The sequence below is a fragment of the Ascidiella aspersa genome, chromosome 9 (assembly GCF_963924565.1).
Source record: "Ascidiella aspersa chromosome 9, kaAscAspe10.2, whole genome shotgun sequence".
Classification (NCBI taxonomy): domain Eukaryota; kingdom Metazoa; phylum Chordata; class Ascidiacea; order Phlebobranchia; family Ascidiidae; genus Ascidiella; species Ascidiella aspersa.
The window spans coordinates 15803352-15826638 of record NC_139455.1 but is presented as its reverse complement, the minus strand read 5'-3'; the positions used below and the strand labels follow the sequence as shown (position 1 = coordinate 15826638).

The following is a 23287-nucleotide window of genomic DNA, read 5'->3' as shown; positions in this document are numbered from 1 at the left end:
GAACTTTTAAAATGCTCGAAACCGAAACCGGAACTGAAGCAGATTCCCAACAAATCCTTGAACCCGGACCGAACCTGAACCGGAAAAGTCAAACGGTTCGACTCCCTGTTTTAAACTTACCGTGATATGCTTCAATAAGAGATTTCGTTAGCGATACTAAATACGGTATCGACAAGCCATTTTAAGACTGGAAGTGCAGTGTTATATTGTGTATATTTTTTGGCTAGGGACCGTGTATAAGACCCGCAGAAAACGCATTTCACTTGACAATTATATATTAAACATAATCCAAAATTTTGCAATATCTTTTTAAATTTTCGGCATAAATTTAATGTTTAGTATTGAAAAAAATATTAAAATACAATTTCTGCAGGTCTAAATTGCTTTCGTAAGTCCACAACTTTCTAACAAATAAGAAGAAGACCATAGAAAAAAAATTTCACTTGGAATATATAGATTAAACATAACTTAATTTCCGCATTTTTGCACTGGCCTAGGATATGTAATTACATTACTTTTTTAATGCCACGTACAAATTTCAGAGTTGCATTTCCAAAAACAGGTCAGTAACTATTTTTGCTATGAGATAAAAAAACGAAATATATAACCACATGGTTTGAATCGTTTGAATCTGTGCACAAACTTGACCTTTACTTATGTCAGTTAGTCAAAAAGACTTAAGCTTTGTAAGTATGGATTTTAGCTCAATTTTTAGACCTAAAAAGTGCCTGCTATTTGTTTTGCGTATTTTTGCTATACGAAACTTTGTTTGGGCATATACGAATTTACCAATTTTAATAGCTTAAGATTTATTTTTAATGCTCAATAGTTTGGGCAACTATTGGACTGAGACAGGACTTGGAAAACTAATGACTAGGGTCTGAAAAAGTCAATAAAGTAAATTTTTAAGGACCCCGTCTTTCCACGAATCAAAGAATAAAGTTGTCTGTTTCTAAGAAATTTATAGGTCGTCAAAATTTACAATAAAGTCAAAATTTTCAATAAAGTCAAAATTTGTCGAATTATAAAAGTTTTTTATGTTTCTTGAGAGTATTTTTTGTAAAAATCGTCGTAAGCATTTTAAATCAGGAACTGCGACATAATTAAACCATATTAAACCATAAAAGCAGGAAATATGTCACAATGTCCACTCGGATCAGCAGAACTTTTAAATTGTTTATTGTTTATTCATTGTTACGTATTAAAATAATTCTTATAAAAGACTTCCTCTTCATAAACCGGGTCTTTTCAAAGATCAACAGTTTGAATTTTAGAAATATTCTACTGACATTCTGTAATATTAAAATACCCAAGCAAGCTTTTCTGTAGTAATTTCTTTAAAATCACATGAAGGAGGTTACATTACTTCTTCCCTGTTGTTTAATTTGAAGTTTATCTGTTATTAGAATTTACCACGCCGAGAAAAACTTTCCACAAGGAAAAAATAACACAAGCTACCTAAATCTATCGCCAAAAGCACGACGCGCTTTTTATAATCCATAAAATACTTCGACTTTTCGACAAAATATGACGTTTGGGTTTGAAATAGACAAAATATTATGTTTGGGTAACTGGTATCAATTCAAGGAAGAACTTTGGCTCTCTACAAATAATCTATTTCGTTAAAAAAATTTTTTAGGTCAAAAAAAAATGGCCCTACTAATGACTAGAGTGATTATTTTTGACTTGTTAAAAAAGTCAAAAGTTTGTCAAAATTTACAAGTTAGGTCAAATTTGTCAATAAAAAAAAAGTCAAAATCGAATAAAAATGCTTATAAATCGTTTACAAAATTAAAAAAAAACTATAGTCAGCTTTTTGAAATTGGTCGGTATTTTTTTTTAATTTATCGTTCAATTTTATCAAAAAAAATTAGTTTTGATTAATATTCAATGTCATTTTAACCGTATAATATCTTCATTAGAGCAATATACGGTATAAAAAATGTGTGAATAACGACGCCTAGGTTATTTAAATCAATGTATTTCTTATGAAAGATAAAAAATTATAAAAAAAAACACCAAAAAAATTGAAGATGGTGAAATAAACCGCAGCGACAAATGTTGTAAAAGTAAAACGAAAATATGAAAAGCATTCTACACCAATAACAACCGTCTCGTTAAAGAGGACTCTGATGGTCAATAAAGTGGGTTCAAAATGAATCTTTTACAATTAAAACTAAGACCTAATTCTAGTTATGTAGCTTTAATTTGAAACATTTTTAATCATTTTTCAGTCTTTGTTAAACATTTTGATGATATGGTTCGTATTTCAAATCCTGAAAATACAAATTTAATTAACATGTAGTTATATGCATACCACACAAAGACCTAAAGTTTTCCAAAATACATGCTAACAACAAAACTGGAATTAGAAGAGAGGATTTGTGAGGATTTTAGAGTTAAGAACATAGGAGATCTTACCACTTATACCCAACAACAAAATAAAACCAAACAAATTAGACAGCATAGAATAGACTTAGAGCTAACAAAACAATTTTTATGTTTAATTTAGTAAAGGCTTTTTATTCCCTTACACAACCCGGTGGGCTTTCAGTCCCGCAAAATACAGTGATTGCTAATCGTTGGTAACGTCCCTGCTATTGAATATCAACGTCCCTATACATCTTCCAAATTGTTATATGTGTCATTGTTGCAATATTGTCATCGTTTATTTGCAGAGATTTTTGGACCATATAAAGTTTCGCTACAGGCTAACAATTTTTTTGATTAAAATTCACTATCGCCTTTCAAGGGGTTCCTTAACCATTACGTTGCAAACTCACGATCCTTTGGTTCTCCGTCCGATGAATGCCATAAGCAGAAGGAAGTTCAGCACAAGGCAAGCTTAAAGAGAGTCAACCGCAGACAACAGTCCCAAAAATAGTTCGTAATAATACAATTTCAACTCCTAAAAGACGGTTTATTCGCTGCTGCGCTCAAGCTGTGCTAACAAAACGGGAGATTACAGATAGGCAAACAGCAAAACAAAACGACCAATCCCTGAGGGAAAGCAAAAAAAACTCTAAACCCCACTTAAATTTACAAATCAGGCTTGTCATAGCCAAACATCATAAAATCACTTTTATATACTTTATATAGATTGTCTATTTTTTTCTTAGGAAGGCTGCTAAGCGTCTTTTTTAAAGTTTCCTCGTCTGTATTGCTGCGGCCACTTTTGGAGTAGCCTTCTGGCATAGACAAATTCGGAGGGGCTCCAATCAACATCATTAGGTATCTAAAACAGATTACAATTCATATAGGGAACGACAAAATACCGAATAGATATTGGTAACTTAAAATATATTTTAATTTATTTTAATGTTGATTGGATGTATTGCTACCATACAATATAAGCAATGATACTATATAATATAGTATCATTGATATAAGCTAACAGTGGTTCTCGCCCCTTTTTGTGCACGTATCACTTAATGGCTATTTGCTGTCGCTGCGTACCACCTGGTTTCAAGAGAAACCATTGTCGTCAAATTTACCCCTGCCGAATGAGGCTATAAACAGGGCGTGGATGTCCACTGCACTAGCCGCAGACTGTTAATTATTGGCCGATTTTTGTGAAAATAGAAAATATACCTTAATGCAGCGGCAATAATGATACACTTGCTTTGATTTTCCTAAAATATGAATAAGAGCTATAAGTTGTTAACATACCACCTAAACAACCTTCGATGCCATTTTAATTTAAATCCGACACTGATATTTTGAGCAACAGTACATCGCAATCTGATTCAATACCAAATGAAGTCATTCCAATGCTCCAACAATTAAAATAGATTAAATGAAAACGATTAAAGGCAATTTTTTATTAGCAGACTTTATTAGACCAAAATTTATTAGAGAAGGGTTATTAGACCGGCATTTGCTTGAGCGTTACGAAGTTAAGTTGCCCCTATATAGTTTTATTCAAAGTTGTTTTTTAGATTAACTTTTCAAGGTAGAATCACTGTATTGGATCACCACACATGTTTGAAACCTTTTTCAAGTTTTGGTCGGATCGGCGCTGATACCACCCTATAGTATAGGGCTATTACCGATACTACTATTAGACATCGGGTATTTGCTGCTATCACAATTTTTCGGACATCCCTGACAAGTAGTACGTATATATCAGGGAACCACTGCCATATTCAATATGAAACGTTTTGACTATTTTGGCTGTTTTGCCAAATAAAATTGGACACTAAAATGTTGTAAACTTTGTTCAAATTACTAACAAGTCTATACTTTGATTGTGAATGAGAAAAGAGTATAACTTATGTACAATAAATTGCCTTATAAGTTATAAGAACTATACATGGTACAACACAATCGTTACGCTAGGTTGACTATAATACAGCTGGTGACAAAAGAACCGTTACGTATTTACCTTATTTCAAAACACTAAAAACGTTTTTTTTTTGATTGGATCATTTTAATGAAATTAAATTAAAATACCAGTTAATTTTGTCTTAATACGTAGGCTACTGGTGTTTGGACCACGCCTGCCAGTCAGTTGTAAACAACCCGGGTCGGGTTCTCAAATTCAACTCCGGAGGCAAAAATAAACTCGTGCGACTTCACGAGCCAAATTTGCCGACCCGAGCCCCGTGCCCTGTTACCACTCTATATCGTATATTCCACCCATTTCTCGAGTCACGAGACCCCATTCCGGCTCAGTTTCGCAGCTCTGGTTTGAATTCACCTCAAATCGTCCTTTATCGTGTCAATCGTTGCGATGACGTCAAAGTTGTTTTGGCACGGATAACAAACTACACTAATGCTGTTCCAATGGTTATCTTCGCCGTTCAAATTAGTGTTGTTGGCTTCGTAAAGGTAGTCAACAAATTCTTCAAATGTCGGTGCTTCATCGGTGGCTAGAACACATTACATAACTTTAAAACAAGACGGTCGTTTAGACAATAGTTTGCAGGGTGTTGGAAACCAAAAATCGTATCGAATAAAGGTTAAAAATGACAAGATGCAGTAAATTTGTTATCGGTACTTCGGTACATAATCGGTACTTCGGTACATGTTATCGGTACTTCGGTACATAATCGGTACATAAAATGAGTTCTACTTTTTAAACATTTTACCAATTTTTTTTTATCTTTAAGCGCAGTAGTCACCATCCTATAAATTTTACCTATGGAAACGTACAATAATTTTGAACAACATATATTAAGACGATTTATTATATTCAAAATGCCCCAAAAGGATATGATTTGGTGGTATACAAAAATATTTTTTGCGAATCAGCAAAAACATCACGACAAAAACAAGCTTAAAAGCCCCTGAGATTATTTGCATTGGAAAGGGTCGGGTTTTTTAAGATAGTCTCTTTACGAGAGGTCGCTAAACAATAAGAGATAATAGCCACTCTCGTTAATGGTAAAGAGTCACCTAATGGATAGAAATGAATATCGGCCTGTTTCCTTCGCCTTTAGTACTTTGCACAGCTATATAGATTTACTGCAAGTGTTGCATACCAACAATATTGAGTATATGTTACATTAACGGGAATTGATCTTTAGGCTGGAAATAAACCGAAGTTTCAAATTGTATCGAGTCGACTCTACAACAAGTGATAGGATCTGAGTCGAAACCTGTAAGGGTTGGTAACCTAATCAAACGAAATCGACACTGGAAAAGCATGTGGCTCGCACGGGTTGGCCAATCCTGAGGTATAGTGTTGCTTACCATTTCGTCTTTTACCCTTGCCGTAGGTTTTCCTTATAAATTGCGAACGTTTGTAAAACTGGGGTTTCTCCAAATTCCACTGCTTGGTCAGTTTATTTTTGTAGGCCGACAATGCTCGTTCAAAGGGATGACGAACCACCACGAACTTGATAAAGTTATCCTTGTTCACAAAATCCGGCATACCCCGCGAGTTTATCGAGAATTTTTTTGCCTCTTCGTGAAGTTTGTTGGTGTTACCAACCACGTCTTTCTAAAACACAACATCGTGTTTAACGATAATTTATACTTACAAGGATACACCACGAATCCACGATGCACTTCGTCATTGATTGTGTCGGCCAAATTGGAAAAGCACAAAAAGTGCTGCACAGATAACGCTTTAGACTTAAAATACGTCATATATTGACGTCACAATACAAATAAACTTCATAAATCTGTTGATTTCGGTCTAAAAATGTGAAAGTGAAATGGAGTCCAAATACAGTGAGTACAAAACCGTTTTGTTTTTAATTAAACTGCTTTCTTTGAAAAAATGATTACTTTTCAAATATACACTAATATTTCTATTAGGCCTTCATGGAACCCCTAAAGCTAATTTACGGACCCCAAGGGCTCCATCGTACCCAGTTTAAGAATCCCTGTTTTAGACATTAAAATTAAACTTAATTACGCTTCAGAGAAGTATGATGGCATTGCTCTGGCATAATATTGCAGTCAGTTATTTATGAGATTTGAAAGAACCTTTCATTCAAAATAAGAGAACAATTATTTCACCTTGTTAAGTAGAGGGATCCCACAAAGGCCTTTAAAGAAACAAGTTCCAAAACAGAAGAATCTATAAAACCATATATTTATGACCAATATGACATAATAAACCAACATACGCAGTAATACTTAGGTCGTAATAAGATCTAAATTTGTTTAAATAAAACGTTAACTGCTCTGTGGCATCGGCCGTTTTGGCGTTGACGCCAATGGCGCCCTATAGTGGTGTACGACACCGGGTTGTTTGCCTCTGTTTTGGGCTAAGGACGTGTAATAGGTGGGGTTAGAAATCGGGTTAGGGTGTAAAAAAATTTGTGGGGTTTTGGGCCGGGTCAAATGTTGTATAGGCCTTCTTCTTACCATTTAGGTCTTATTCCAACGGGTTTAGTCCTTATTCGTAACTATTAGACTTATTTTTTACACTTATCAGGCATTAGTTATTTTTGGTCTTATTTCGAACTGTGTTTTATCTCGAGTACGTTATATGTGGTTATTCTAATTTCGGTTTTACGGCTAGCGTACAATCCGGGGTCGGAACTTATGGCCCGTGAGAAGGATCCGCACCGCCAATTTAAAACATCGGTTCAGGTGCCTTTGTTACAAACAACTGAACACGAGTCGAAGATATTCCGCAGCTAAAAATCTTCGCCCGAATCTAATTCTTTATATGGTCCTTTGAGTTTTTAAAGTCTTTGGAGTTTACCTGCCCTAAATTTTGTAAACTAGCCAACCTCGAGTCTTACAAAAAATTGAGGAGGCCTTCTTCAGCGGATCGCACTCGCAAAACTATAAGTAACACAAAGTTTTGCAATCGATTTATGCTAATTTTTCAGCAGTGCATGGTCCTAACCTTCCAATAACGCGCCATGGAAAAAGAGGGCAGGCGAATTTTATAGGGTATATAAATCAGTATTTTTTAAGTTACTTGTAGGTTTTTATATAGGCTTAGTTGCATATTCGTTATGATTTTATTTTTTCGTCAAAGGCGCACTGGTTTAATCGCTGCGTAGACCAGGGGTCCCCAACCTATTTTCCAACGTGTCTCCCTTTAAAAATTTCAATAAATAAATACCCCTCTATTTATTTTAAACTTATGAAAAATCAAGAAACGTCACTTTAATTAAAAAAATGGTTTATACAGTAACTGTTGCACTAAATATGTGAATAATGGAAATCACCTTGACCATTGCAAGATCCTTAATTCCTGATCAGTAACAGCAAAATACTCTAGCAAAGCTAGCAATTCAGGTCAGACACAATAAACAGATCTTGAAAGATATATATATATATATATATATATTTTGCCAATCAAGGCATCGTCAGGGTATCTGAATTAAAAACAAACGCAACGCTCTTTGGGCGAAAAACTTTTTTCCCCCTTTTTTACCGCCTTCTTGTTGATTGTATAGCTAGACCCAATTTAATTGGAAATTAACAGTTTGCATGTCCCTGATTAACAGCTGTTACAATGCCATGCTTACAAATTACAAATTTGAACTTCAAACTTGTCAGTTAATACTTTTACGGTCCGTTGAGACCGATTTAAGCTTGGCCTTGGCTCGCGACAATAGTAAAATATTGCCGACCCCTGTTGTAAGGATCAGTCTCATAATTCGATTCGATTTCGTTATTAGATCTCATAAATTCTTGCCCTGATATATGTCAGATCAGTCTTAAGAGTATTTAATTTACTGGTCAGGAGATTTTTTTAGTGTCAGTTTTACCATTTAGGTCAGTGGTTCCTGTTCCATGTAGCCCTCTAAAGTTGGTCGCAACTGACCACTGGCTATCTGTATATCTTGTCTATATACGAAACGCTAGGGGTCTCTAAAATAAGATTATTATGAAAAAAATCAAAGAATCCACCAATATTACGTAATGCAGGGCGGTTAATAACATTGTTTTACCCATACTTATGGTATATTATAGGTTTCTATATGTAATTGATTTCCTACTGTTTTTTCAATAATTTTTCTAGGTTTTTTCAATTATTTATATAGTCTATACGAGTATTTCAAACTAGTGATTAATTTACCGGGTAAATGTCCGCGCTGCTGTTGCCGTATCCATTTAATGCTAGCATAACCCTTTTCATATTCGAGCAACCCGTCTTTGGAACAGAACAGTAGACAAGCCTGTATTTCTTGGCATGTATGATTTGAATGTCTCCGCTGGTTTCGGTGGAAATAGCTAAAAATAATTTACAACAAGATGAAAATAAATTAGAATCACCATCGTCTAAATGTTGAACTATCTGTTGGATTTATCACCCAAAAATAGAAGGTGGGTATGATATGACATACTAATTTTCTTTTCACTTAACCTTATTTGATGACCACATTTGCAACTCTTGCAAACTATAAGGAAATCCCCTCATCGATCAGTATTCATTAATAAGACCTTGAACAATGGATTAAGTGTGCTAGCATTTCAAAAGTTAATCTGGTCAATAAAAAATTGATTTGGTCTTTGGTAATCGGAATACACACCAAAGCCATGTATATATAGATCCCAAACACCTATTTGGTCGGTTTAAAAGGTTTAAAAGGACTTACTAGTATCTTAAAGAAAGAAAGGAGTAACGATCCCAGTATCAAACAGGAGATTATTTTTTCCATCTAACCCTGAGATAAATATAGCTTTTAAGATTATCAATTTTTAAACCGACAAACTTTGATAAAACCCCACATTGCAAGAAAAAAAAAAAAGTATATTTTAAAATAATTTAAACTTGCCCTAGAGTTGTGCTGATCTACACATAATTAACTTGTTGGTACTGTTTTTTTTTCTGCCGTTAGATGGTGTTAGTGAGTAAACCAACTGATGAAGGTGGGTATTTTAGTTTGAAAAACTAACTTTGGTTATAACGCTTTTATTTGTTGGTTCCGAATAGGTTACACCGTGTAAACCTATAGTACGACAAAAACATATATGCGTACAATAGATATTTCCATTTTTCCATCACCGTTTGTCTTCAATTTGTGAACCGTGTCTTGCTTTGTATCACGCGGTGTCACAAAATAGTAAGTTAGGACAACTCTTTCATGTCTGAGCGTCAATGTAATCCATTACTTTTTCCATTGGCAAACCTTTTTGACACTAGACCGCCTGCTCCACGACGAACAAATCTTTCATAGTTAGTTAGTTATACTTTCAAATTAAAATGGTGACATTCGAACCTTTTTTACGCCCCTCTATGTTTATATTCTGTTGCTTCAAACATTGCACTGCTTGAAATTCCTGTCCCGAGTATAGTCTGCAGAAAGCGTACACAAGTATGTGTTTTTTAAATGGACGACGTGCTATTTTGTTCTACTTGGATGGGTATCACGACCAATAAACAGTCGGATGTCCTTTGTGCAGAGTTTGATGAAATAGATAAGAGTGGGAGAACGCGATAATTTCTGCAGCTGCAATACGTCATTGAGGTCTTACTTAATTTTATACTTAGTTTATCCTCAACAAATACTTTGGGTCAGTGTATTTTGCAGCGAACCAAGCAAACACTAATGCTTTGGATGCTAGTTCCATTTAACTGTTCTAAACCGGAGACCTAATTAAAACGTTCTCCTCAGTATAAGTAAACGTAGAAATAATTCGAAAGTTGACTTTCAAAATGCAGGGGAACACTCGAATCTAATTAATGATGTAGTTCAACATTGCCCTAAAATGTTTGTTACAAAAGACTATGTCAACGGCGAAACGTTGGGTTTGGCAACATGTCAAACGTAACTTTCCTGTAGTTAATTAGGAGAATATTGTCGGTGGCAAACAAATAAGTGCGGCATTACTTTTTGTCACGACAACCCTTCCACGAACGATACAATAAATCGGGAGTAGCAAGGCCTCTATGAGAACCCTCTCATAAACTGTGGTAATCTGCTTTACGGTAACTCTTCCTACTCAGTTTTGGTACGTCATTTTTGTAGGTGCTAATATACAACAGGACGCATCGGACAGGATAGCGTAGTGTAGGCGCACCTACGCGCAAATGGCGTTTTTCCACATCGGTTAAAGTTTCGTAATCTATTAGCAAGTTTGTGCTTTTCTTGTCGCTGCAAAATCGGATATATTCCTATTCTTGAAAGCACTTGACAACTGCTAGTTTTTTGGTGTAAACCTACACGACAACCAAGTTGTTATGGCGTAACCTCAACGTTCGCAAGCACCATATTCTTCTGTTACACGAAAATTACCTTCTGCTCGATTTTTATAGCATGGCAGCTTTACTTATGCTGAAAGGATAATTTCTTTACAACAATTGTTATAGGAGTGTCATATGAAAGACAAAATAGTGCAAACGCGATGTTTCAGTCGTCAGTATATTTGCACAGTTTTGTAAACAAGGCATTTTGAAATGACTTAAGTTCCCAGTCGAGTCATTTATGAAATAACTAATAACCAAGTGGAGTATTTTCAAAAAATAGCGAGTCAAGTCCCAGTAAAGTCACTATTGGAGGAGGTCATCTCCAAGTGTATGACCAGTGACCACTAATGTAATAATAAGGCGATAAACCTTTAAAATTTGTAAATCTTCCGATTATGAGCAATAATTCAACTAAAAATTAACAAAATACACTATCTAGCAATCTAATGGTTTTACTTGCAAACTTTTCGATAAATAACTCAAGTTCATTATAAAATGGTAAATAATAACACGTAATTTCAATTCAAGCCATTTGACTTGATGACATTGACGTAAGTCCTAGTCAAGGTATTTCACTAGAACGCCTTAGGTCAAGTCAAGTCATTTAAAAACATTGACTTAAGCGTACAATAAGTTAACTTAACTCATAACAACACTATATTTATATATATGATGTGATTTTTTTATGCTTCGCGTGTGCCCTATCTGTTTTAAGTATAGGGTACTTTTTTTTAAGAGCAGCTCTTTCGCAGTGTCCGATCGCTTTGTGCCCTAACACTGCGTTTGTTGCACGTTTGTTATAGAAAATAAGGCAACTTAATCTATCGCCGGTTTATATCCTCAAATTTCACGGATATTTTATCGCTTGGAAGCTGACGATTGCTTAACGAAAAACCACTGCTCGCTTTTCCATTTTCCAGCGGTTAGTGTATCAAAATGGAAGGCTTCTTCTCATACCAACAGTCGCCGAGTTTCCGCGAAACTTCAGTTAAGCGCGTAAATTTTCACCAAACTGACTAGAAATCAAAAGGGTTTAATGGCCAGTTTTAATTTATTGGTGTTCGATAAATATCGGTCAAAATCTGACGGCCGATTATAAAAGTGTTCATTATGTACAAACAAGCGAACAAAACTATATGGTTGTAGTTAAACCACAAAATATATCGATTTTAGGCGATTTTTCTATAGGTTGCCGTAGTAAAAACGTTCATGATTGAATTCGTTCGGACTAAAATTTAAAATCAAGTCTGATTAATGGTTAGTTTTGTTATATATTTTACCTTGTATACAACATGTTATTATAAATCGATATCGTACCAAGCTTGCACAGGGCATTTGCCTCGATTCTGCGCGGAAAATATTTGATGTGACTTACTAGGTTAACGACAGGAGGCCGTTAAAACAACCTGTCACAATATGAAAACATATGCCCGCAGATAAATCCTAAAACATACCATTCTTTATTGGCCTCAAACACAAGAACTCTAGAATAATTAACGGCAATGCGTGTTTTACCTTTCTCGGTTATACTATAGTACTGTATACCAAAATAATATTTTATTAATAACGCCATGTAAAACATGTGGCGTCAATACTTCATCATTAAACAAAATATTTCTTTATCCAAAGCTAAATCATGACTAATTGAGTCGTTTTTACATTTTAATTGAATCAAATAAGCTCTGAAAAAGAAAAAAAGTGTTTCCAGTCAGACCTTTAGAATCGGTGTACCGCGGTGCCTTGTAAATATGATCTTTATAGTTATTTTTTAGAATGTAAAAACATCAAGACGATAACTCATCGATAGTATGCTTTTAGGTTATTATCAAAAATAGGCCTAAATTGTGACTCCTTTCGTCGGGACTTTTCTAATTCACAAGGATCGTTATACGTCCTACGGGCGGGCGCACAAAAACTTTCAAAATAAATGGTCCCCATCTACAGAGGGGCAATTTAATTTTATGCGTGTGGCAATTAAGTTTTAAATGTTTTGGTAATTGAATCATAGCGGCATTGTACTTTTCAAAACAGTGATTCTCAAACTGTTGCCGATACACGCCAGTATGCCGCGTAACATTTGTAATCTGGAACAATTAACAACCTGTTTATTAAACAACTTTAAAGCATGTAATAATTTGTGTAGGCTGTTTTGTGAATTTAAACATAAGTTAGTGCAGCATCGTGTCAAATCATTCATTTTAATCAACGTTATTGGCTGATTTGGTGCATTTTATCATCATTTGGTATAGTGTTTAATAAGGGACCGTCGCTGATAGAACTGCCAATCATGGTTTTGCCTTTCCCCTGTTTTATTCTTGATGCTCTTTGTGTCGACTACTTTTCTTGATTTTTCTCTGACGTGTTGGTCATAATAGTTGATCAGCATGTTTGCCTTTCCTCGCAGTCAATTTACTGGAGTTTTGTGATATGGCTCCACGCTTTACGGTAAAACCATTATTATATTTCTTACATATACTTCGTCATCGTGCCCGGCGAATCCCCGACAACACGCTTTTACAAAATTAAATAAATGCCTGTTCTATACCCCACTGAACAATGTAAGAATTATGCCTATACATTTTCAAGTAATCACGTTCCTCTATCACTTCACCAAAAAAATAAGTTAGTTTGGCTTTCGGTAAACACACGCGCGTGCGGCTAGAAATGTTGCTTTTGTTGTTGCACTTCTATTTTCAAAAAACATTTCTAGAGAGTTTACTGTTTACTGAAACGTATAAAAACTTTCAAGAAGACAAGGAGGTTGGTTTTAGCAGATAGCGCAATACCCTATTGTAGTGTTCAAGACCATGATATCAAATGACATTTTCTTACATATTTAAGTTGATTGTGTTGTCCCAGTTCCATTTATAGTGACAACTGAAATGTCAGTAGGGCTGTCGAAAATTTGTTTATTACTTTCGAGGGGTTTTGCAAGCCATAAAAGGTTGCAAATCATTGCCCTAATGAATCGCGAAGCGTCCTGTCCGATATATACCGATACACGCGGTATACTCAGGCGCCCCTATATACTTATCTAATTACCATGAAGTTGTTGCTAAAACAAACACACAATGCACACTATGAAGCTCAATAACGGTAAACAAAAAAGAGTTTCGCTTTATGATTGTGCGATTAGAAGTAAACAACTTGACTGTTTTCATAAAGGAAGAATCGTAAATCGAATTGGTTTGAGAGACAAATTTGTTTAACTGGAGGAGCACATAACATTCCATCAGGGTCAGACAGTCTTCGTTAAAACTTAACTCCGTTGGGTGCATTACATTTAAAAAAACGAATTAATTTTCTTCAAATTTAATATCATATATTGTGTTCAACTCTTTGAGATGGTGGGATTAGGTTGTTATATTTTGATCAACAAAATATTTTTTCGTAAATACCTTTATACTTTACATTCGGTTTCATCATATTTTTTTAAGTGTTCTACATTTTTTGTTTTGAATGGTTGGATTTAAAAATTATGTTGACCCTATACCTGTATCATAATGTAAGTTTGGAAACACACAATAGGACCTAGACCTAAATCTGTCGGAATAAGTCAAATTTAATCGGGATAAGCTTAAATGGTCAAAATAACGCATAAAACTAAAGGTAGAATATATGGGTGGATCGGGGCCGTCGGCCGTTTTGGTGTTGACGCTGGGCCCCCATAGTTTGACCGGCGCCGATGTTGTTCTTATCTCGGTCACATACTGGAGTCCGTAAGCTTACCGCTGTCTGAGTGGCTGTATTTGGTGTTGACCGAAAAGCAAATGTCAAACCGGATTTTCTTATTTGACACATTTTGTATTATTAACTTATATGCCAAGCGGGACTTCAATATGCAACTTTGAGGCCTTTGTATATAATCCCATACACAAGAAGGTAGTATATTTTACCCTGGATCTGACAACTTATATGGTTGACGAACTTAAAGGATTTTATTAAACGTACACTATTAAGCGAAATCACAACATGGCTGTTTGAAAGTGGTGATGAGCTAACAGTTGTTTATTCTGGAGAGCACAATTTATTAGAAATGGGAGATATTAGAATAACCACAGACCACATTATTAGGTAAGATTAAGCGATTTACCTTAAATTACCGCTAAAGGTCATTTTAACCGGAAATCAAATTCTAATTCGTCCGCGATTAAGTTCGCCTTAAGAACAGCCTTTTGTTGTGCTATGGCAGGGGTGTCCAACTCAAACAAGCCGGCGTGCCAATTTTTATCCTATAACTTCATCACGTGCAAAAGTTTAGTAATATAATTCTTTCTAATAATAAAAGCGTTTTTTTTACAAATACAAAAACGTGTAGTTATAGCAGTGCGCATTACTGCATCTAAATGTCCGTCGGTGAGCTGACTTTTAGTTTCTTCACACCAAACTTTATAGTTATGTGAATGCTAGCCTTGACTACAATATAATGTTATAGTATTAGAAGTAATTGTTAGTGGTCATGATTGCAGCGATTGTTTTATATTGTGAATAACAAATGGCAATTCACTGTTTTAAAAATTAAGTATTTTTTTACAATTGGCTGCAATAGCAAATTATTTTTTATTTGTTCGCGTGCCGCTTGTTGGACACCCCTGTGCTATGATATTTTGAAACAGCTATGGAACAAATGCTGCAGTAGGTGGTAACAGTTCCAGTTTATAATTTGAGTCAACAATTTATCAAAATTCGATGGTTGACGGAAGCAGAAAGCGCAAGTAATTTTAAACAACTGTGCACTATCAACAAAATCAAACTCAAAAATGTATTTTGGATGCAATGTATTAAGTTAGGGAAGTGTACAAGTTGTGTTAAATTCATGCGGATTGCGCTGAATATGCCAAATCGCGCTGAGCGACTGAGCGCTGCTAATTTTCTTGTTCTTGTATACTTTTAAATATCTACCCGTGGTCCATTAAGTAAGCACAATACAAAAAAGGGCCCTTTGGTTGTTTTCGCCGTTGTGAAAATTAACTGTATTACAATCAACTTCAATGTTAAAAAAAATAAACAAAATTTCGTCTACGCGGCTTTTTTCCTCTACGCGGCTTAAATAGGTTGGGGGCCAACAATGCAATTCGTAGTTAGGAGGAACGAAGTATATTCCAGAACATGGTGTTATAATGGAACCTACAACTTATAAACTTTTAATCTCACAGCTACTAAGATTCAAGTCTTTAAATAGTAAAAAAAGGAAAGACTTAATAGTTAATGAAACATTGAATAAAACAAAGCTAAATAATTGTGAACTTTTTGTTTATAGGACAAACTGTCATTTTGGCCGCTCCCGGTAATTCTAGGTATGTCAACCAAGCGGTAATTTTAATGTTAACGGACAAATATAATTAATCATTACATGAACGGGTCTTGCCTAAGGCCGCTCAATATCAGCCTAGTTTGACCCTGCTTTACACATGGCGGACCACCTATCGCAGCCTTTCTTAACCTGGGGTAAATTTTCCTTAGGGGGTAAATTTCCTCGTTTTAGGGTGTAAATGAGCTATCAATCAAAATATCCACATAAGTTGGCGGGACAGAAAAATTGTGCCAGCTGTAGGTATTGTTAGCCTACTTTCCGAGTTCAGCATAACTGCTAGTTTGAAGATAGCCTATAGTAGACTATTTTGATTATATTATCGTTTAGGGTCGGTAACGTTATGCTTCGCTAATTGATACTTTTTATATCTTAGTTACTTCATTGTTACGTCATGCATGAGCACCATTTAATATACGGTATTCGGGGTAAATCTAATAATCGTCTTGGCTAAAAGGGTAAAACATACAAAAAAAGTTAAGAACCCCTGGCCTATCACATCAATACCAAAAAAGTTCTAAGGTTTGAACAAGCATTTTTTTCTTTTAAAAGCAAAAGAAAAGACTTAATAGTTAATGAAACATCGAATAAAATAAAGCTAAATAATTGTGAACCCTTTCTTTATAGGACAAACTGTCATTTTGGCCGCTCCCGGTAATTCTAGGTATGTCAACTAAGCGGTAATTTTAATGTTAACGGACAAATAATTATAATGAAAACGTTTAAACAATTCACATTGCAATAATAGTTAATTTATTATGAACACTACCAATTTGAAAATCTAAAATTGCACAATAAAGAATAGTGTTTACATTGTGTAAACCATAATCTACTTAGTTTTGCTCACCCAAGCGTTGACAAGCAGCTTTCACCATTTTTCTCCTATTCGTCATTCTTTCTTTCATAATTTTCATGAAGTCCTTGTCGTCCTTAACCGAACGCTCTTTCCCACCAACGTCATCTTTTACAGCATCGGTTTTATTTAACTGAATGCCTGAGTTTGCTCTCGGTTGTTTATTTTCTTCCTTATTTGGATAAAATTCCGTAGTCTTTACTTCAGAAATACTTCCAAGGGAAGTTTTATTTTGGTTGTTTCTGTTGATGTTATTTCGTGCCATAATAGTTTGATGTTTTTGTGATTTGATCTGACGTAAGTTGTTATACGGAGAGAATTTTGTAAAGACTACCACAAGAAACGGCATCAGCATAAGAATTCCAAGTAACGCAATGAAAGGTAATCCAAGTTTCATTTTTTCTAGTGAGATACTTCAAATAAGGCTCTAAATTGTATGGACACATAAAGCTAAATAGTCAACAACAATTACCATAAACGACATTGATATCTAATCGTCGTTGTAAACAGTATATAACAAGAACAAAATGTCAATTTGTAATTAAAGCGTGTTTGGCGAAGACTGTACATTATTACATCACATGCTTAAAGTAAACTAAAAACAAAATGTTCATTGCAAAAAATCAATATCTATTGTATGTTCTCTCACTTTTCTACATGACTAATAGACACGAAAATTGTTTCACGGCATGCTTTAATCCAAACGATTAAATCAATCTGTTTCAGTGTTGATAAATATGGGGATATAATACGAAAAACTTTGTGCCTATAGCGCATGTAATTATGCGCATTCTTTTTAATCCAACAAACAATAATAATTTCAGAGACGTAGAAGGCAATTATTTTTCGACAGCGGACTTCCTGAGAAACAAAAAATGGATTGGTACAAAAAAAGAGAATCTCGAACACAAACAATACAACTTGTGATGCTTTCTAAAAGAATCGTTAAACATTATTGTTTTGACAGGCTGGTGAGAGTAGAAATAAATGAGGAAGCCATACAAGGGTAATATTCAATAATAAAATATAAAGCAATATATTCTGAAATAATGAATAGGCTGAAAAGTTTTTCATAATCATTACCAAAATTTCCCCGACCACCATATAAGTGATTTGCATTAATGCGAACAGGCGTTTATTGTTTAGTTTGAATGGTGTTTTTGCCCAAAGGTTGCTTTGTCATAGATTTATTTTACAGGCCTATAGTCAGAGTAGTTGCTTTCATTTCTTTTCCGGTCCCTGCGTAAATTCAATAGCCACATTATTAAAATTACCATCAACATTGTACTAAGTCATTCCGGGTCAATTTGCGTTAAACATAAAATTTGCAGGAACAAACTGCTTAATATGTAGTGTTACACGGATCCATATCGCGCACGTGCACATATGTGCAAGCGGAACCTGCATAAACCCTATGTAGTTTAAAGCATAAACTTCTTTGCACCTATATTTATGAAGACTGTTTGAGTTTCAACAAGACTGTTATCCATAAAACTACAAATGCCGCGTTTCCGGCAACACTTCCCAAAAACTATCATGTTTTAGTGTATCCTGGCAATGGAGTTTGGAGAAGCAAATAAAATAAAACCGGTTGTTCAGCGCAAATTGCTTCATCGTAATATTTAACATAAACTAATACTTCGTAAAGCGTATGTATTGTATAATTGAAAGGTTTTCTAATTGGTATGTTCTAGACAAGGGGTTCTCAACCGTGGCCCTCGGCCCCCTTGGGGGGCCACGGAGAGGTCGTTGGGGGGCCACGGGCATAACTCTGTACCTATAGGTATTGCAAAACCAAAGCATCACTATGTTCGAAATTTGCAAGTTAACTTAAATATGTCATTTTTATTATGACTGGAAAACTTTCTTGTAACGTTCGTAACAAATTTAAAACGAAAAACGTTCTTTGACGCGTCCGTAGGCACGTTTAAAGTATAAAATTGGATTCGTTCTATCACGAAAAGTTACACTTAATCGAACGTTCGTTTGGATAAAGGCCGATCGCTATGGCTAAACAATTACTTTGCTGCTTTATATGTAGCCAAGTAGTGCGGAGCCAGCTTTTTTTCTGGCGACCTATTACTTTGTGATAACCTTCGCCTAATCATAAAGTGTGCGTCGAATGCTGTTGGGCGAGCAACTAACGTGTAGCCGAGTGGTCGGCAAACTGTGGGCCGCAGAGTCATATATATGATGGGTCGCGAGTTACTTTTGAATAGCTTAGCGTTATCATGTAGTTGTGGGCCGCGTGATAGCCCTACATTCATTGTACTGTATTTTAAAAGTTCGTGTGGGTAAGGATTTTGATATTGTCTCAACGTGGTTTAGGCCCGCTTGCCAAGTGTGGCCCTGAGAGTGCCCGTCAAGCTATATGTTTTGCCAACTTATAAGTGAACGCAAAATTTTTGGCGCGCTTCGCGCGTAACCTGTTTTTGGGTTTTATATTATCATCATGGCTTGCCGATGTTTTCGATATCAAGGCTCCGTGTAAGTCGTGTGACTTATAACTGTACAATTTCGTTAATTTATACTATAAGTAATTTTTTCGAATCCTTTCATGTGCCATATGCGTCACGTATCCACTGTTTTCGTAGTGGTTTTACGTAGAAGGACTCTGTAAAGCGTACTTTAGGCCACGACAAAAAAATTGCCGATCACTGGTGTAGCCTAATGCCCAGTTGCAGAAGTTCGCAATTTTCTAAAAGGGCATTAACTTGCGAAAGAAACTCGTAAAACGCAAGTATGGTGCAGGGTTACTCAAGGTCAATTTTAGACCAATATTTAGCGAGGTTATGCACAGCGTATTTCTCAAGTAATACTAACGCGTTTTAAAAAACACGAAAATTCAGAAATCATCTCGACGAATCTAATAACGTTCGCTTGGCTCAGTACAAAACAGAGCCGAATGTGAAAAATACCTTTGTAAGATAAAGCTTTGTAATGACTACTATATTAATTCAAATTTAAATGACTGATTTGTTATTTTTTTGCAAAATTACTGATTTTGTTAAATTTTTAGAAATCTTTGGAAACTAAGTACATTTATTCGTTTATTAAAACCCATATTTGTTATTAAGGTGAAGAAAGAAGTAAAATAAGTAAAAACAGTTAAACACAACGCTAGATATTTTTATAAGCAGGAGGGCCACGAGGTTCTATAGCCTTTCAAAGGGGGCCACGAAGCAGAAAAGGTTGAGAACAACTGTTCTAGTCTCTAAATAGTGTTAAGCCGCGACCATGGTGTTATAAATATCACGATAAATAACAAACAGGGAAGCAGAATATCTCGAAACACTATTACAGTTCGTTGCTGATGTCCTCTCAACTACGGAACAGCTTAAGCCATAACAGTTCATTTAACTTCTTGGGTTCAAAAAATCCGAAATTTTAAAGGTACACATATTTTATACTAAGTGTCACGAAGTATGTTTAGCAAAAATATTTTTAATCAAATAAGGACAACTAAGCACGAAACTAAAAACGTCACGTTCTAAGAAAGAAGCACTTTAGTATTTTCTACGAAACTGTAAAAAAATAAGCACAAAGTTTTGGAATAACCACTGAATCGTGACGCTGGTTAAGGACCGGTTTAGTATGCAGTTTTGCCTTGAACGACTGCCTGCTTTAAAGGTTTTAAGCTGCCCGCGTAGAAAAAACAATTCACATTACGGTTATTTGATATCCACGCATACCTAAAGGTAATATAATCCGGCTGTGTTATGATGAATGATTGGCCTCTGAAACACATATACTTTCTACTCAGATGTAATTTTTTTTTTAGTTAATGGAGTTTTGAATTCGTGATTCACCGACAATACATGACGGCACGTTTTGCTGTTAAGGGGGTGTGATACCAACAACAAATTTATAAGCAAGTAAAACTCATAGTTAAAAACATGAGTAAAAACAGGATCAGACGTTTTGTTTAAAGGAAAATATATTTCGCCAAAGTGGCATCATCAGTTCCTGTAAGAGTACAAATAAATAAAATCAGAGCGCAGCCATCAACAAACCAATAAAAGAAACAATAAAATATTAAAACATTATAATAGACTAAAAACGCAATGAAAAGCACTACAGCCTCGCAGGCAACACGACTGGGATAAATGAGTAGGCGACACAAATAAGTAGAGGAAGGGGGGAAAAATACATATGAGCAGTGCGAGATGCTAGACGGTAAAATGCGGCTCGAATGGGTAGCGATAAGATAGCGGTTTATCTTATTCGCGGTAGAACCATTTTTTGGATGTTAATGGTTGCGTTGACTACCTTTAGCCACTTTGCTTCACATATGTCCAACTTATTAAAAGGTGGTTTTTCTAAAAATGTTATGCTGAAACACTCTGCCTCAGCATGGACATGTGTTTGTCAGCATAGTGGCGCAGAAGTGCTGCTTTGTCGTTATTTTCTTTGTACTTGAAAGTTTTCCATACTGCTCTATGGCCTCTCCACCTTGTTGCAAATGAATTTTTTGTTTGCCCGACGTATCGTTCGCCACATTGCCGACAGGACGCCATGTAAATACTGTGGTCGGTGCAGCAAAGTGCTTGTTTCAGTGCTATGTTCCCATTGCGCGTGGGAACTGTGAAAACCTTCGAGACCATGCTCTCTGCCTGTTTATAATGACCGCATAAACAGCAGTGGCCGCACGGGATTGACTTTCCAGTGGAAGGGATGGTACTTGCCGGTTGACTAATTGCGCGGTAGTTGGTAAGTACGCTTCCAAGTGTCGGAGGTCTTTTGTAGACAAGCATCGCTTGTGGCTGCAGCCTTCTTTCGTCTAAGGTAGTTTTAAGCAGCTTTGGAAAGGCTGTGGGCCAAACTACAAGGTCCTTTCTGTTTTTCTTTGTCTGCCTTTGGCGCACTTTAGCTTCAAACTGTGCTGCAGTTTTTAACGTGAGTTTAACCATCCTTGGAGGAAACTGCGACCGCAGACATTTCTTGCCGAGATTTTGAAGGCTCAGTGAGTAGTCTTCCTCCATCTCGTTTAGTCGTCTAAGGCGTGTCGCCTCTCCAGTTATGATTGATTTAAAAACGGAAATGGGGTGGTGGGAAGTTCCGTGTAAGAACTGCCGATGTTTTGCAGTTTCTTTTTTGAAATCCTTTAGTTTGAAGCCGAAGGGTGATTCTGCACATGGGACATGGAGTACGTCAAGAAAGTCGACCTGTCCACGTACGTCGGTTGTACAGAAGGAACGAAATAGGAGACGGAGTCCATGTGCTGCAAGTGCCTTTTCCAAAGATGTTTGAATGTGTCTGTTTGCTGCTCCGCCTGCAACAATCCAGACAATGTCATCGATGAATCTTTTAAAGACTTGTGCTTCCTTTAAGGTTTCAATCCATGGTTTTATTATATAATGCATTGTAATGTTAGCCAGCGATACTGAGTGGTTATCGCCTGTAACTATACCATCTTTCTGCTGGTAAAAATTATCTCCATGCTTCGTCACCACGTTCTGAAGCTGAAGAAAAGGTGATTTTAACCCCAACGGAACAGAGAAGTAGATCGTCCGAAATGGCGTCTTGTGCATGCAACATCTTCACTGCATCTTCGCACGTCTTTCGTAGCGCTGTACATCTGGCTTGAAAAGTTCTTTGGTTGAGGTTTAAACTTTGGAAATCATGAAGTGCATTTTCCACAATGAAGTTATAATCTTCATAGTCAACCACAATGGTTTTGCCATCTTTGTCAGCCCGACAGAATGCTAGCGTCCGACTGGAGGTAAGGCGCTTGAGGTACTCTAGGCTATTTCGGAGGGGGAAGGATAGGTTGTTTCTGCCTTTGTATTCTTTACGCACGGTCGCAGCTACGTTTCGCAGTTTAGCTTCAGCCAGTTCCACGTAAATAACTGTTTCCAAATCTAATTGGTCTCTGTGGGGTCTGGAAAACTTGGGAATTTTCAATTTGTAAGGTGGTATAAAAATATTGGTAGAATCTTCCTTATCTTTGAATACGTTGGCCCATTCAATACGTCGAATGTGCGATTGGAAGTTAATCCATTCTTTGTCCCTTATTGCATTACTCCAGTTCGGAGTGGGTGCAAAGTTTAACCCTTTTGCTAACAATAATTTAGCGTTAATATCAAGCATTTGACCTGATTTGTTAATAATCATCATATTAGCATTTTGTCTCTCTTCCCTCGCCTTAATTCCAGCTTTGCGTGCACGATACCTTTGTCTGCTTCGTCTGTTTCGATTTTTTCTTCCATTGACTGCAGCGCCAATAAGGTTCCTTTGGCGTCTTTGCTTTTCCCATAGCCAACGGAACTTGTTGTCAAGCTTGTGGCGAACTTGGCATTTATGTTGTAAAAGCTGATGTTTAGTTTCGTTTGACAGTAATTGCCACGTCTTTTGGTCTATGCGAGCAGTAGGGATCTTGACAATTTGCTCATGAATGCGCCTCGACTGTTGTAATAAAAGTAGATCAAAGTCCATACCCTTTTTATGGTTGGATGGCAGTAGAACTTGCATTTTTACACATTTGCGTAGAAATGCAATTTTGAGTCCTGTGGAGATG

At 36.0% G+C, this 23287-nt stretch overlaps 2 protein-coding genes across 2 annotated transcripts in view; both read right to left on the bottom strand.

Annotated features, from left to right (window-relative positions):
• Positions 1-2257: 2257 nt before the first annotated feature.
• LOC146133227 (carbohydrate sulfotransferase 11-like) lies at positions 2258-17035 on the bottom strand. The gene is made up of 5 exons (XM_083397688.1): positions 16765-17035; positions 8495-8649; positions 5695-5944; positions 4700-4871; positions 2258-3235 (listed from the first exon to the last, which is right to left on the bottom strand). The coding sequence occupies exons 1-5, from the start codon at positions 17033-17035 to the stop codon at positions 3040-3042; spliced, it is 1044 nt and encodes a 347-aa protein (XP_083253814.1). The 3' UTR covers positions 2258-3039.
• A 5165-nt stretch (positions 17036-22200) lies between these two features.
• The window catches only part of LOC146133226 (uncharacterized), a 12770-nt gene continuing 11683 nt past the window's right edge, over positions 22201-23287 (bottom strand). The window contains exon 15 of the mRNA XM_083397687.1: positions 22201-22829. Within this exon, the coding sequence (XP_083253813.1) occupies positions 22201-22829 (629 nt within the window). The remainder of the gene's footprint in view (positions 22830-23287) is intronic.